Source organism: Suncus etruscus, chromosome 7 (genome assembly GCF_024139225.1).
Source record: "Suncus etruscus isolate mSunEtr1 chromosome 7, mSunEtr1.pri.cur, whole genome shotgun sequence".
Lineage (NCBI taxonomy): Eukaryota > Metazoa > Chordata > Mammalia > Eulipotyphla > Soricidae > Suncus > Suncus etruscus.
The window spans coordinates 121,063,467-121,080,974 of NC_064854.1; the positions used below are offsets into that span (position 1 = coordinate 121,063,467).

General features: G+C 43.8%; 1 protein-coding gene across 1 annotated transcript in view; it reads right to left on the bottom strand.

Moving 5' to 3' along the window:
• Positions 1-17,508, bottom strand: part of MAP4 (microtubule associated protein 4) — a 171,894-nt gene that overhangs the window by 52,423 nt on the left and 101,963 nt on the right. The window contains 3 exon segments of the mRNA XM_049777292.1: positions 270-389; positions 3,817-3,930; positions 14,389-14,511. Of these exon segments, the coding sequence (XP_049633249.1) occupies positions 270-389; positions 3,817-3,930; positions 14,389-14,511 (357 nt within the window).

Genomic DNA, 17,508 nt, shown 5'->3' on the forward strand with positions numbered 1-17,508 from the left:
ACCACTCCTGGTGGAACTCAAGGGACCATATGCAATGCCTGCGATTGAGCCTGGGTTTGCCACGTACAAAGCAAGTGCCATACTCACTGTACTATCGCTCTGGCCCCTCCTTTTATTTTTTCTTAATAGTATCTATACCTAGCAAAACTCTGTGCTCATGATTATAATAACCAGAAGTGCTGAGTGTGGCTGCCCCTCCCCAAAAATATATAATTTGCACTGATCAATATTGCAACCATTATCTGATGAAGAGGTTCTATATCACTCACCTGCAGTGGGCTGAAGAGGTTGTGTAATGACCTCTGGACAAATGACAGGTTCTGAGAAAGGAGAGTTTGGTGCCTCCATGGGCCATCCCGGAGTTCCAACAGGTGCAGGAGCAAACAAACCTAATATTGAAATACAAGCACTTTACTTCCTTTCCTTTCCTTTCCCTTCCCCTTCCCCTTCCCCTTCCCCTTCCCCTTCCCCTCCCCCTTCCCCTCCCCCCCTCCCCTTCCCTCCCCTCCCCTCCCCTCCCTTCCCTTCCCTTCCCTTCCCTTCCCTTTCCTTTCCTTCCCTTTCCTTTCCTTCCCTTCCCCCTTCCCTCTCTCCTTCCCTTCCTTCCTTGACTGACTATTGGCCACACCTAACAGGTGACCAGAGCTTACTCCTGTCTCTGCATTCAGAGATCACTCTAGGCAGAGAAAGTGGAGAACCATATGGAATGCCGGGAATTGAATCCAGTAGGGTTCATATAGGCTACAGGTGCCCTGCCTACTGTACTAGCTCTCCAGCCCTTTCCTTTACGATATTTTCTTATTTGTAAGATAAGATTAATGCCTCCTTTTCCTGTATCAGTAAAAATATGTAAAGGGGCCGGAGAGATAGCATGGAGGTAAGGCGTTTGCCTTTCATGCAGATGGTAGGTGGTTCGAATTCCGGCATCCCATATGCTCCCCCCAAGCCAGGAGCGATTTCTGAGCATAGAGCCAGGAGTAACCCCTGAGCGTTGCCGGGTGTGACCCAAAAAAAAAAAAATTATGTAAAGGGCTGGAGAGACAAGTTTCTAAACATCTCCTGATGTGACCCCCAAACCAAAAGAACTGTCTAATAAATTAAGAGCTTGAGCTTGATAAAGTAAGTCTATATTTTATAATACACACATGCACACACAGATTTATATCAGAGTATATTTCCAGATTTTTGCTTGGCTATCTTGCAATGCTGGGAATTGAATCTAGACCACCTGTCTATAAAGCAATCACTATAGTTCACTGAGCTATCTCTTCTGTACAGGACTGGACAAACAATAGGATTATTATTATTATTATTATTATTAGCCAGGTATGTAGCTCAAGTGGCAGATCACATTCTTTGCAAGTGTGAGACCAGATTAAGGGCACTTTTTTCATTTGGGGTCAGGGGGCAACAGACAGTGGTCAGGGCTTATTCTTGATTCTGTGTTCTGGGACCACCTCAGGCAGTGCCAGGGACCAAACCTAGAATGGCTGCGTGCAAGGCAAGTGCTTACCCCACAGTACTATCTCTCTAGCCTTATGCCTGGGTTTGGTCTTTAGCACTACATAATGCAGAGTGGGAGCTCTGCTGGGTCTAACCCCATAAATTTTTTTTCAAGTGCCGCACTCAGTAGTGCTCAGGGGCTACTCCTGGTACTGCAGGTGGGGGGTGATGGTCAGTTCCCTCCTTTGGTACTTAAAGAATTATGTGAATGTGGGCATAAACCTGGCCTTCTGCATGTGAAGCACACACTTAGCCCTTTGAACTTGATATTTCTTTTTTGTTTGTTTGTTTTTGGGTCACAACCGGCAGCGCTCAGGGGTTATTCCTGGCTCCATGCTCAGAAATCACCCCTGGCAGGCACAGGGGACCATATGGAATGCCGGGATTCAAACCACCGTCCTTCAGCATGAAAGGCAAATGCCTTACCTACAGGCTATCTCTCCGGCCCCTTGAGTTTGATATTTCAGCTCCTTGATATTTGGATCAAATCCAACAGGGTTTAGGAGCCTCGGGGTAAAGAGGAGGTGTCTGATCCTGGCAGAACTTTGGTACTATTTGGTGCCAGGGATCAAATTCGAGTGCTCCTGCAGGGGCTGAAGTGATAGCACATTGGGTAGGGCATTTGCCATGCATGTGGTTGGTCTGGGTTTAATTCCTGGCATCTCAATGGTCCCCTAACCCTGGTGGTGGCATTTTTTTTTGTGGGTCACACCCGGCGGCGCTCAGGGGTTACTCCTGGCTCTGTGCTCAGAAGTCGATCCTAGCAGGCTCAAGCAACCATATGGACGCGAGGAATTGAACCGCAGTCCGTCCAGTGTTGGCTGCGTGCAAGGCAAATGCCCTACCGCTATGTTATTGCTCTAGCCCCTAGCAGTGGTAATTTCTAAGTGCAGAGCCAAGTAGTAACACGAGCACTACCAGGTGTAGTGCCTTTTTTTTTTTTTTAATAAAAGGCTTAAATAAATATATTTATTAAGAAAAAAAGGGCCCGGAGAGATAGCACAGCGGCGTTTGCCTTGCAAGCAGCCGATCCAGGACCAAAGCTGGTTGGTTCGGATCCCGGTGTCCCATATGGTCCCCCGTGCCTGCCAGGAGCTATTTCTGAGCAGACAGCCAGGAGTAACCCCTGAGCACCGCTGGGTGTGACCCCCCCAAAAAAAAAAAAAAAAAGAAAAAAAAAAGTGTTCCTGCATGAATCCTAGTCCCATAAATAATTTTTTCTTTAAAGGGCTGTAATAGAGCTGGAAAGATAGTACAGCAGGTGGGGTGCTTGCTTTGCACATAGCCAATCAAGAGTTTGATCCCTGGCATCCAAAATGATCCACTGAGGACCAAGAGGTAATTCCTGATTGTAGTCACAAGTAATCCCTGAGCACTGATGGGTTGTGGCCCTAAAACAGGTTACAACGCATCCAACCATGCCAGTAACTGAATCCAGCTTTTAATGCACAAAAGGCATGTTTCTTAACACTGAGCCACATCTCAGGCCTAAAAATAGATTTCTTTTATGCTCTACCTTTGCCAAGACACAACGGGAGATCTAATGTCACCCAACCTTTGTCATCAAGATCATTGCAATTTAGAGAGGCTAGACAGACATTATTAAATAATGGAAACTACAGTCTGGACTAAGTGCTCTAAGAGATTAAAATAACCATGATCAGAATAGTCAAAGAAGGCTTCAGAAAAAGAGGAGGAGCAGGAAGAGAGGAGAGAGTAAAATTAAGATGGAGAATACTGAGCAAAGAGTAAGATGAAGATGGCAACAGGATAAGAATATTCATGGGACTACAATATTAGTTTGATTCAAAAAGATCTTTTATACCGGAGGTGGGGGAAACCTACAATGGAAGAAAGAACTAGAAAGAGGAGGAATTCAAAAATGACATGTCTTGGGGCCAGAGAGAAAGCACAGCAATAGGGCCTTTGCCTTGCATGTGGCTGACCGGGATGAATCTGGTTAGATTTCCAGCATTCCATATGGTCTTCCCAGCCTGTCAGGGATGATTTCTGAGCACAGAGCCAGGAGTAACTCCCGAGTGAAGTCAGATGTGGCCCAAAAAACAAATGAGAAAAGATAAAAAAAATTTAGTTGTGGAACCAGAGAGATGGTTCGGCAGTAGGGCATTTGTACGTGGCTGGCCTAGGACGGACTGCAGTTGATCCCCAGGCGTCCCATATGCTCCCCCCAAGCCAGGAGCGATTTCTGAGCAAAGAGCCAGGAGTAACCCCTGAGCGTCCCCGAATGTGGCCCAAAATCCAAAAAAAAAAAAAAAAAAAAAAGGAAAAAAAATTTATTGTAGAAGCCATTACCGTAACTGTCTTTCAGGGAATCACTTTGTTCTGAAAATGCTGCAACACTGGTTGTTCCACTTGGAAGAAAGAGAAAATCAGCCATGCTATCGTCATGGTGTGCCTTAAAGGGATCTGGAATAGATAAGAATCCAAAATTTATTGCCAATGACATAACTAAAATGCTGAACATACATTATTGTCAGATAATGAGCTGAATAATTACATATGTGACAGTAGTAAATCAAGTAAGTTGAAATATATGAGTACTAAGTAACCAGTAATTCATTATTCACTGATTTTCCTATTATGAGTAATCTTCATATAGCTAATGTTATCTAAATCAGTCAATAAATATAAAACTCAAAGAACTAATGTAATTGTAAAATTAACAGCTCAAGGGGCCCGGCACGGTGGCACTAGAGGATAAGGTGTCTCCCTTGCCAGCGCTAGCCTAGGACGAACCGTGGTTTGATCCCCCAGCATCCCACCAAAAAAAAAAAAAATAAATAAATAAATAAAATTAACAGCTCAACTACAGTTTCAAACTATATTCCATAGTAAAAATTCATTTTAGGTTATTTAGGAAAGAATAAGTAAAAAGGGGATATCTGAATAGAAACTGTGACTAGCTGGTATCTTGAGATAAATATTAAACTCTAATCTCAGGAGTTGGCATGAGAACAGGCATTCAACACAGAAGCAAGAAGCCAGAGATATAACTTAATGGATAAATGCATGGTTTGCATATGGGAGACCTGGGTTCCATACTGGGCACCAAGTACTACCTGAGTAGCTCCTGAGAACTGCCAGGTATGGCCAAAAAAAAAAAAAAAAATCAACTAAATTAAAGTTAGGGCCTAGTATAGTTCAAATAGTAAAACAAATTCTTAGTATGTACAAGACCCTAACAGGTTAATCACTCAGACCCTGTCTTTCCCATTATCTCTGGACATCTCTTAGCCAGGCCACCATGAATTTCTGTGCTTCTTTAAAAGGTCATCTCCAAATTTAGCATAATCTAAATTACTCTTTTTTTTTTTTTTTGGGGGTTTTGGGTCACACCCCGTGATGCTCAGGGGTTACTCCTGGCTGTCTGCTCAGAAATAGCTCCTGGCAGGCACGGGGGACCATATGGGACACCGGAATTCAAACCAACCACCTTTGGTCCTGGATCGGCTGCTTGCAAGGCAAACACCGCTGTGCTATCTCTCCGGGCCCATCTAAATTACATTTTTTTTTTTTTTTGTGGTTTTTCGGTCACACCTGGCAGTGCTCAGGGGTTATTCCTGGCTCCGGGGGACCATATGGGACACCGGGATTCGAACCAATGACCTCCTGCATGAAAGGCAAACGCCTTACCTCCATGCTATCTCTCCGGCCCCTAAATTACTCTTAAGGTTAGTTAAAGCATAGACTGTAGAGGGTCATCAGTTCTTTGACACTAATATTCCTTCTATCCCCACTGGGGGAAAAATAAAACAAACTCTGCATTTAGAACTAGGTCCTTTGATGGGGCTGGAACAAAAGTACAGCAGGGAGGGCACATGCGTTGTATGTGACCTTCCCAGGTTCGATACCTATATGGTCCTGAGCACTGGCAGAGGAGTGATTCCTGAGTGCAGAGCCAGGAATAACCCCTGAGCATCACTAGATGTGGCTCCACACAAAAACAATACAGAAAAAGAACTGGTTTATTGCTGATGCTATAACTCTTAAGACCACTTCAATGGTCAGAGACAAATATAAAGTCCAAGTCTTTTTTTTTTTTGGTTTTTGGGCCACACCCGGCGGTGCTCAGGGGTGACTCCTGGCTGTCTGCTCAGAAATAACTCCTGGCAGGCACGGGGGACCATATGGGACACCGGGATTCGAACCAACCACCTTTGGTCCTGGATCGGCTGCTTGCAAGGCAAACGCCGCTGTGCTATCTCTCCGGGCCCTAAAGTCCAAGTCTTAAGAGAATGTTAATTCTTTGCTCTTAGGTAGATAAAACCAAGGTAAGAATTTTGGTTTGGGGGGGCTGGAGAGATAGCTCAGTGGTATGGCGTTTGCCTTGCACGCAATCAGACCACGGTTTGATCCCTGGCGTCCCATATGGTTCCCCAAGCCAGGAGCAATTTCTGAGCACATAGCCAGGAGTAACCCCTGAGCATCACCGGGTGTGACCCCCCCCCCCCAAAAAAAAAGCGCATTTTGGAATTGGGGGAGACCACTGTCTTGACAAATGTAAATAAGCAGAAGAAAAATGAGGAACTGTTGGGAATTGATGAAGTGCCTTATGCTGCCTCTTTAAAACATCACTGAGGGATTGGAGCAATAGCACAGCAGTAAGGTATTTGCCTTGCACGCGGCCAACACAGGATGAACCCTAGTTTGAACCTCAGTATCCCATATGGTCCCCCAAGCCTGCCAGGAGTAACCCCTGAGCGCCACCAGGTGTGACCCCAAAACAAACAAAAACAGAAAAAAAATAAATCAGGGAATGTGAAATTTGAGAAAGGCTATAACATTTATTCTACAGTACATTAAAATTTGGTACAGGTAGGTGCTGTTCACACTTTGTCTTTCACACTTCCACTGAAGAAAAACAAAATGCTTTAAATCAGTAGCACATTTCTGTACATGTATTTAGAATAAAATATTGCTAAATTGCATAAAAAATGGAAGATTTCTACGAAGCTTATTACTTTACTGAATGACTGACTATAGCATCAAAACCAAACAAAAACGTAGGGCCAAAGTGACAGCACAGTAGGTTGGGTGTGTTTCCCTTGCAACCAGCTGACCCAGGTTCGATCTCTGGCATCCCATATGGTCTTCCAAGCCTGCCAGGAGTAATTTCAGAGCACAGAGTCAGGAGTAACCTGAGTGCACTGGGTGTCATCCAAAAACCACCCTTCCAAAAACAAACCAACAACTCCAACGGGGGATCACAGAGATAGCTCAATGGGCTGAGCATACATACGTTTTGCAAGGAGGAGATCTGGGTTTGACTCCCAGCACATATTCCCCAAAGCTCTGCCAGGGAGTGATCTCTGAGCATAAAGTGATACTGGCCCTTAAGAACCACTGGGGCCAAACAAAAACAAAGCAAAGACCTAGAATGTCGGCTGTGGATGTAGTGTGGAGAGCATTTGCCTTGTAGCTGTGAGGTCCTTAGTCCCACTTATAGGTCCTGCATGCTTTCCAGACACCTTTCCACCTCTTAGCATCATACCCAGAGCAATGCAACAACTGGGGGCCCCTGAAAGGAGATACACACATACACACGTACACTTACAAAAACAAAAGGTCAGGGTTTAGATTTTTTTTTTTTTGGTTTTTGGTTTTTGGGTCACACCCGGCAGCACTAAGGGATTACTCCTAGCTCTGTGCTTAGAAATCACACCTAGGGCCGGGAAGGTGGCGCTAAAGGTAAGGTGTCTGCCTTGCAAGCGCTAGCATAGGACGAACTGCGGTTCGATCCCCCGGTGTCCCATATGGTCCCCCCAAGCCAGGGGCGATTTCTGAGCGCATAGCCAGGAGTAATCCCTGAGCGTCAAACGGGTGTGGCCCAAAAACCAAAAAAAAAAAAAAAAAAAAGAAATCACACCTAGCAGGAAAGGGGATGATATGGGATGCCAGGATTTGAACCATATCTGTCCGGGAACCTGAGTGCAGAGCCAAGAGTAATCCATGACTACTACTACATGGCCTAAGAACAAATAAAATAAAAATAAAAGATGTTTAAAGCTTAAAATTTAAAGCTTAAATTGTGAGGGGTCTCCCAGTAGTGCTCTGTGGCCCAGTAGGACCTCTGTGGCTGCGCCTAGCAATATTCAGTGAAAGTGTACCATGTATCATGTTTGTAATCAAGGTGTTTAAATAAAGATAAATTAAAAAAAAATTTTTGTGTGGTTTTTGGGTCACACCCGGCAGTGCTCAGGGGTTATTTCTGGCTCCAGGCTCAGAAATTGCTCCTGGCAGGCATGGGGACCATATGGGACACCGGGATTCGAACTGATGACCTCCTGCATGAAAGGCAAACGCCTTACCTCCATGCTATCTCTCTGGCCCCAAGATAAATAGATATTAATGGACCATATGTCAGCAGGAATCAAACCAAGGTTGGGCACATTTCAGGCATGCACCCTAACCACTATACAATCTCTTGGACATAGGATTGAGACTTTTAGAAGAGGGTTATATTTCAGTTCAAGTCAAGGAAGATCTTTTTATACATATACAAAAAATAAATACGGGGCTAGAGTGATTGTTACAGAGGATAAGGCATGCATGAGGCTGACTAGGGGCTTGATCCCCAGTATCCCATATGGTCCCCCCAAGCACCTCCAGGAATAATTCCTAAGCAGAGAGCCAAGAGTAAATCCTCAGCACTGCTGGGTATGACCCAAAATACCCCCAAATTAAATATGACTCTATATATACTGATAAATATTTTTTGTTTTGTTTTGGGGACTACACACAGTAGTGCTCAAGGGTTACTCCTGTTTCTGTGCTCCGAAATCGCTCCTGGAAGGGTTGGGGGACCTAATGGGATGCTGGGAACCATACCTAGGTCCGTCCCAGGTGGGCTGCATGCAAGGCAAACATCCTGCCGTTGTGCTATCACTCTGTCCTTGCTCATATATTTTAAGAACTAAAGAAGTTAAGAAGAGAAAATAAGGGCCCAGAGAGATAGCACAGCGGCATTTGCCTTGCAAGCAGCCAATCCAGGACCAAAGGTGGTTGGTTTGAATTCCGGTGTCCCATATGGTCCCCCGTGCCTGCCAGAGGCTATTTCTGAGCAGACAGCCAGGAGTAACCCCTGAGCACCGCCGGGTGTGGCCCAAAAACCAAAAAAAAAAGAAGAAGAGAAAATAAGGGCTGGAGAGATAGCATGGAAATAAGGCATTTGTCTTGCATGCAGATGGTCTGTGGTTGGAATCCCGGCATCCCATAATGGTCCCCCGAGCCTGCCAGGAACGATTTCTGAGCGTAGAGCTAGGAGTAAGGGTTACCAAAAACCAAAAAAAAAAAAAAGAAGAGAAAATAAGACTCTTTTTCTGTTGTGCTGGAGTGATAGCACAGTGGTAAGGTATTTGCCTTGCATGTGGCCAACACAGGACAAACCCCGGTTTGAATTCCGGCATCCCATATGGTCCACCGAGCCTGCCAGGAATGATTTCTGAGTGTAGAGCCAGGAGTAACCCCTGAGTGCTGCCGGGTGTGACCCAAAAACCAAAAAAAAAAAAAAAAAAAGATTCCATCTGAGGCTAGAGAAATAGTACAGGGTTAAGGCACTTTGCCTTGCATCCTTCTCAAACTGGTTGGAATCCCAAGTACCACAAACTACACATACCCTGAGCACCAGCAGGGGTCATTCTTGAGCAGAGCCAGGAATAATCCATCATTGAGCACTGTTAGAGAGAGTCCAACTGACCCCCACTCCAATAATAAAATTCCATCTATCTCTCTCAGAGATGTTTTCATAAGCTCACATCATTGGAAATGCTTTGTAGAGGATCAGGGCTAGCTTTACTCACAAAACTACTTGTGAGATCTGTAAGAGAGCTGTGAGAGTATGAAATGAAACATGTGGTGTCAACTCTCTACTGTTCTAAGTTCTAATAGTGGAAAAAAAGAACAATGATGTGAATCTAATCATATTTTGTCTTTCTTCGGGGAGAAGGTGCAAGTGGTGGTTCTCAAGAGCTATTACTGGTTCTGTTCAGGGATCACTCCTGGGTGAAGCTGGCTATGTGCAAGCTAAGTGCCTTAATCTCTGTTGTATTTTTCTGGCCCTCTAAAGCATATTTTGATGGTGCCTGAAATTAAAAAGCACATCCACCTAGTGTAACCCATAAAGATATTACTTTAAATTTCATGAAGAAATAAAACTCTTAGGCTGGAGAGATAGTTCAATTGCCATATAGGCAGGCAACTAACATTATATACAGTACTCCAAGCACTGCCAGGAACTGGGCAGAGATTAGTTCACTTATAAGAAGAGATTTACTTTTTGGGTGGTTTTGTTTTTTTGGGGGGCACACCCAATGACGCTCAGGGGTTACTACTGGCTTTGTGCTCATAAATCACTCGGCATGGGAGACCAAATGGGACACCGGGATCGAACCCAGGTCCGTCCTGGGTCAGCTGCATGCAAGGCAAATGCTCTACCGTTGTGCTATCACTCTGGCCCCAGAAGAGTGTTTTTACAAATAATGTTTTTTTTCCAGCACAGATCAAAGAAGCTCAACAAAAAAGAATAATATAGACTGACAAAGTGGGTTAAGTATAACTTATTGGGGACCTTTTCTTTCCCTCCCTCCCCTATGGGGTGCGACAGACTGAACCAGGTTGGCGCGGGTTGAAGTCAAGCAATTTACCAACTGTATCTCTATCTCTCTGGTTCTAAATATCTTTCTCTCCCCCTCCTTTTCCCTCCCTCATCTCTCCCTCCACCCTCCCCTATTTTCCTACCACCACATCTATTTGTTTTGTTTTGTTTTGTTTTGTTTGGGGGCCAAACTGGCAGCGCTTAAGTACACCTAGCTCTATGTTCAGGAATTACTTCTGGTAGGCTTGGGGATGGCAGTGTCTATCCACTATGCCAGGGGTCCTCAAGCTTTTAAAACAGCGGCCAAGTTCACTGTCCCTCAGACAATTGGAGGGCAGGGCAAAATAGTAAAAAAAAAAAAATCTATGAACAAATTTCTTTTTTTTATATATAATTTTTATTTTAAGCATAGTGGCTTACATGTCATTAACAATAATATTTTAGGTACATATTAATATGAACAAATTTCTATGCACACTGCACATAACTTATTTTTTTGTTTGTTTTTTGTTTGTGGGTCACACCAGGCAGCGCTCAGGGGTTACTCCTGGCTCTGGGCTCAGAAATCGCTTCTGGCAACCATATGGATGCTGGTATTCAAACCATCGACCTTCTGTATGCAGGCAAATGCCTTACTCCATACTCCATGCTATCTCTCTAGCCCCTACATATCTTTTTCTTTTTCTTTTTCTTTTTGTTTTTGTTTTGGTTTTGGTTTTTGGTTTTTGGTTTTTGGGCCACACCTGGCTGTGCTCAGGGGTTACTTCTGGCTGTCTGCTCAGAAATAGCTCCTGGCAGGCACGGGGGACCATATGGGATACTGGGATTCGAACCAACCACCTTTGGTGCTGGATCGGCTGCTTGCAAGGCAAATGCCGCTGTGCTATCTCTCTGGGCCCTACATATCTTATTTTTAAGTAAAAAAACAATGGCAGGGGCCGGAGAGATAGCATGGAGGTAAGGCATTTGCCTTTCATGCAGGAGGTCATCGGTTAGAATCCCAGTGCCCCATATGGTCCCCCATGCCTGCCAGGAGCAATTTCTGAGCCTGGAGCCAGGAATAACCCCTGAGCACTGCTGGGTGTGACCCAAAAACCACAAAAAAAAAAAAAAAAAAAAAAGGCAGACAAAACACTTGGTGGGCCGGATGTGGCCTGCGGGTCGTAGTTTGAGAACACCATTAGGCTGTCCTATTGTTCCAGCCTTCAACTGCATCACTCTTTTAGATCATAACTGGTGGTTTTCAGATCTTACTCCAGGCTCAGGGATCACTTCTGATGGGACAGAGAGAATGATATTCTGGCCAGGGATCAAACATAGGAAGTGCCCTATCCACAGTACTATTTCTCTAGAACACCCTTTGGCCTTGGTGTGTGTATGTTTTTTTTTGGGGGGGGCGGGGTCACACCTGGCTCTGTGCTCAGAAATAGCTCCTAACTCAGGGACTGTATAAGATGCCAGCGATCGAACCACTATCTGTTCTAGATTAGCTGCATGCAAGGCAAATGCCCTACCACTGTGCTATCTCTCTGGCCCTGGTTTGTATTTTTTAGTGATGTTGATATGATTTTTTATTTTGGGGGGGGGGGGTCATACCTAGGAGTGCTCAGGGATTATTCCTAATTCTGCACTGAGAAATTTATACCTGGGTGGGGTCAGGGGGACCATAAAGGATGCTGAAGACCAAAGCTTGGTTGGCAGCTTGGCTACATGCAAAACAGGAGTCCCACTCTATGTAACATGCTCAGGTCCTATTGATGTTATCTTTTCAAGTGTTTATTAGCTATTTGCATATCTTCCTTAAAGAAGCATTCACTACTGCTGGGTGTGGCCCCAACCCCTCCTCCCCAAATAAAGAAGGTCAGAATGAGAGATATCTACTATGTTGGCTATAATTTTTTTTTTTTGGCTATAATTTTTGTTTGCTTGTTTTGATTTGGGCTATACCTGGCAGTGCTCAGGGGACCATATGGGATGCCAGAGATTGAACTAGGGTCAGCCACATGGAACGCAAGCACCCTACCCAATGTGCTATCACTCTGGTCCAAGGTTAGCTATAATTTAAGAAAGAGGAAAAGCAAAATAAGAGCTATTAATGTGATACATTCATTACTGGTGGAAATGTAAAATGAGAAGTGAGTAGAGTTCAATCCCTATATGATGCCCCATACAATGCCAGGAGTGATACCTGAGTACAGAGCTGAGAACAAGTCCTGAACACTGCCAGATATAGCTCAATAACCTAAATAAATAGGTAAATAAATAGGTAAATAAATAAATAAATAAAATAAAATGTTTTCATGGGCCAAAGCAATAGTATAGCAGGTAGGGCACTTGCCTTACATGAAAATCCGGGTTCAATCCCCAACACCATATATGGTTCCCTGAGGCGTGATCCCTGAATGCTGTGCCAGGACTAAGTCCTGATTATCATTGGGTTTGATCAAAAAATTGTTTCGGGGCTGAAGCGGTGGCGATAGAGGAAAGGTGTTTGCCTTGCAAGGGCTAGCCTAGGACGAACCTTGGTTCAACCCCCCAGCATCCCATATGGTCCTCGAAAGCCAGGAGTGATTTCTGAGTATATAGCCAGGAGTAACCCCTGAGCGTCAACGGGTGTGGCCCCCCCCAAAAAAAACAAAACAAAAAAAATTTTTTTTTTATTTATTTTTTTTTGGTTTTTGGGCCACACCCGGCGGTGCTCAGGGGTTATTCCTGGCTATCTGCTCAGAAATAGCTCTTGGCAGGCACGGGGGACCATATGGGACACCGGGATTTGAACCAACCACCTTTGGTCCTGGATTGGCTGTTTGCAAGGCAAACACCGCTGTGCTATCTCTCCGGGCCCCAAAATTTTTTTTTTCAATTGCATTATTTTTCTTTAGGATAGTCAGTATTTGATTTTTTTTTTGTTTTGTTTTTTTTTGTTTTTGGTTTTTGGGCCACACCCGGTGGTACTCAGGGGTTACTCCTGGCTGTGCTCAGAATTAGCTCCTGGCAGGCACGGGGGACATATGGGACATATGGCATATGACATATGGGACACCGGGATTCGAACCAACCACCTTAGGTCCTGGATCGGCTGCTTGCAAGGCAAACGCTGCTGTGCTATCTCTCCGGGCCAGAGAGTCAGTATTTGAAGAATGTTTAAGGGCATTTACATTTTGTTTTGTTTTGTTGTTTGGTTTGGGGCCACACCTGGCAGTTTTCAGAGGTTAATCCTAGCTCTGTGCTCAGGAATCATGGGACTATATGAGGTGATCGGGATCAAACCTAGGTTGGCCATGTGCAAGGCAAGTTCCCTACCCACTGTACATCTCTTTGAGCTCCTTAAGTACATTTGGAATCACCTATGAGCATCAGATACATTAGATGGCAAAAAAAGAATAAACACAATAAATAAAATAAATATATATAAATAAATAAAAATAAAATAAATAAAACACACACACACAAAAAAAAGACAAACACAACTAACTAGAGCTCTGAACCTGGTTACCTCAAACAAGGTGGTAACAATGCCACTGTTGGGAGGTCCTTCTATAATCCATTCCTCTCACCACTTCCAGCCATAGGAACGTTAGATATGCTAACTCTAAATTAGTTTGGATAAATGCAAAGGATAATTAAATAATGGTACCAATTATAAATCTTGAGTTTTCTCTTGAAAAGTAAAGGTAATATATACTTGGCAGAATTAGGCAAGAACACACTAGGCACATGAAGGTTCTTACACTATGCCAGTCACGAAATAGATGCAACAAATGGTACAGTTATTATCACAGTATTTCCTTTTGTTAGAATTAAGATACCACTAGTCATTTCGTCTTCAAATATAAGTTTCAGTTTATTTTCTCCAATTAATTTTTTTGGGCCACACCAGTTTGACGCTCAGGGATTACTCCTGGCTATGCACTCAGAAATTACCTCTGGCTTGGGGGGACCATATGGGACGCTGGGGGATCGAACGGCGGGCCGGTCCGTCTTACACTAGCGCTTGCAAGGCAGACACCTTACCTCTAGTGTCCAATTAATTTTTGAATGGTAAAAAACTAGAAGGATTATGTGTGCCTTAGAAGAAATCCACTGAAGAAAAATCTACTGAGAGGAAAAAGGGTCAAATACATGTTCAGGGAAATAATCATACCTTGGCTATAATCTATATTCACAAGCTCTATTTAGATTAAATGTTTTATCTGAACAGTAGTTGTGACTTACTGTTTTTATGTAATAGTTCACACTGAGGAATTCTAAGCATGTCTCTCTGCACTTACCAGTTTCAACAGGATCCACCACTTGTTCAGATTCAAAGGAAAAATTTCTATTTTCTGGCCAGCTCTGGTTGTTCTGATAGCCCTCGTAGGCCATTTCCTCTCCCAGGAATTTAGATGGAAATCCTTAAAATAGAAACATGCAATAAAAGTTACACAAAATACTTTCTTCTTCTTTTTTTTTTTACAAAATACTTTCTTTTGCACCGAACTAGAATAATAGTTTCTATAAAGTATTAGTCAATACAACATAATTATACCTAGGATAGCAGATTCTGCAACTTAAATACAAAAAAAAATTTTTTTTTTTTTTTGGTTTTTGGGCCACACCCGGCAATGCTCAGGGGTTACTCCTGGCTGTCTGCTCAGAAATAGCTCCTGGCAGGCACGGGGGACCATATGGGACACCGGGATTCGAACCAACCACCTTTGGTCCTGGATCAGCTGCTTGCAAGGCAAACACCGCTGTGCTATCTCTCCGGGCCCTAAATACAAATTTTTAAGACAGCTGTACTTCTGTACTTATTTATACTGCAGGAGAAGGTCTGATTATGGAGACATGAAAAAAACCCTATTTTTTTTTCACAAAATAACAGTATAAAATTGGATAAACTTGCCCCCCCCAAAAAAAAAGCAACACTCAAGGCACTTGAATTCTAATAAAGTCAGATCTAAGCAAATGGAGAAATATACTGTTCAATTCTAACAAAGGACCAAAGAAAAGGCCTGGTCAGACAGCTCAATAGTAAAATTTCCTGATCTGGGCCTGGAGAGATAGCACAGCGGCATTTGCCTTGCAAGCAGCCGATCCAGGACCAAAGGTGGTTGGTTCGAATCCCAGTGTCCCATATGGTCCCCCGTGCCTGCTAGGAGCTATTTCTGAGCAGACAGCCAGAAGTAATCCCTGAGCACTGCCGGGTGTGGCCCAAAAACAAAAACAAAAAAAAATTTCCTGATCTGTCACTTTACTGCCATTTGGGATGCCCGAGACTGCTTTGGGAGGTATCACAACCAAGTATATGTGAGCACTGCCACCCAGAATATAATCTGTGGGCTGTTTGCATTATAGCACTTGCCTTGCAGGAATGAAGTTGAGGGATGTGCAGGCATGAAGGAAGGAAATAAAGAAGAAAAGAAGGGAGGGAAACCAGGCTGGAGATAGCATAGCAGGTAGGGTGTCTGCCTGGCATGTGGCGGATCTGGGTTCTATTTCTCATACCCCACCAGGAATGATGCTTGAGTGCAAAGTCAGGAGAAAACCTGGAGCACAGTGGAGTGTGTTCTCTATTATTCTTTAGTTTTAGAGTTATGCTTAGTGATGGTCAGGGGACCACAGATATTCTGGTGATCAAACCAGGTATGCATGCAAGGCAGGCATCTTACTCACTGTACTATCTCTCGAGACACAATTATTGTTTTGTATTTTGAGGCCACACTTGGCAGTGCTCAGGATTTATTCTTTTTTTTTTTTTTTTTGTGGTTTTTGGGTCACACCCGGCAATGCTCAGGGGTTATTCCTGGCTCCAGGCTCAGAAATTGCTCCTGGCAGGCACGGGGGACCATATGGGATGCTGGGATTCAAACCGATGACCTCCTGCATGAAAGGCAAACGCCTTACCTCCATGCTATCTCTCCAGCCCCCAGGATTTATTCTTAGCTCTGTACTCAGGGATCACTCCTGGTAGGTTTAGGGAAACCATAGTGGTGCCAGAGATTAAACCTGGATTGGTGCATGCAAGGCATGCACCCCACTTGCTGTATGTATTCTCTCTGCCCCTTTCCCTTTTTTGCCAGTAGAATTTTTGAAGATCATTTATTGCTTTTGAGCCACATCTGGCAATTTTCAGGGCTTACTTCTGGCTCTGTGCTCAAGAATTACTCCGATTGATGCTCAGAAGACCAGGGATGCTGGGAAACAAAAATCAAGTCAGCCCATACAAGCCAAGCACCCTACCTGCTGTACTATTGTATTACTATGGCCCCAGCTAAAATAATTTTATAGAAAAAGATTTATTACCTGATTTTATTTTTTTTTTAATTTGGGGGGGTCACACCCAGCAGCACTCAGGGGTAGCTCCTGGCTCTATGCTCAGAAATCGCCTCTGGCAGACTCAGGGGACCATATGGGATGCCGGGATTCGAGCCAATGACCTTCAGCATGAAAGGCAAATGCCTTACCTCCATGCTGTCTATCCGGCCCCTGATTTTATTTTTTATGTTACCTGATTTTAAAATTTGTTGTGAATGTACTGTTACCAGGTCAATTTGGTATAAATCATTTAGATAAATGGAACAGATTAGATTCCAATGATGGTACAGGAAGAATCAGACACCTCACTTTACACACAAAAACTAACTCCAAAAAGATCACACCTAGATATACATCTAAATATTGTACAAGAACACAAGAAAATCATTTCTTTCATCTAAAACCAGACAAAACTTTCTTAGACAAGAACTGAAGATAATCCCTTAGTAGAGTTCAATAAGTAAGGCACTTGTCTTACACACAGCCAACAGGGGTTTAATCCCCAGCATCCAATACGGTCCCTCAACTCTGCCAGGAGTAATTTCTGAGTGCAGAGCTAGGAATGAGCCCTAAGCATTGCCAGGCGTGACCCCAAAACAAAGAAACAAAGTTAGTTACTGGGACCAGAGCAGTAGCACAGTGGGTAAAGTGTTTGCCTTGCACGCAGCCGACCAGGCTCAATTCCCAGCAGCCATTATGGTCTCCCAAGCCCACAAGGAGTAACTTGTAAGTGCACAACCAGAAGTAAACCCTGAGCACTGCTGGGTGTGGCCAAAACAAACAAGCAAAAATATTTAAGGGGTTCAGAGCAATGACACAGCAGGTAGGGCATTTGCCTTTCACATGGTTGACTGGGGTTTCAATATCCTATATAGTCCCCTAAGCCTGTCAGGACCGATTTCTGAGCAGAGTCAGGAGTAACCCCTAAGCACTACCGGGTATGGCCTAAAAACTAACAAACAAATAAGAAAAAAGTTGGAGTTACTATAAAAACTAATTTGTCTATGTATTTTATTAAAAATGGCTAACTTGAATATAAATTTACCTCCTTAAAAAATTTTTTTTTTAATTTTTTGTTTCTTGGGCCACACTTG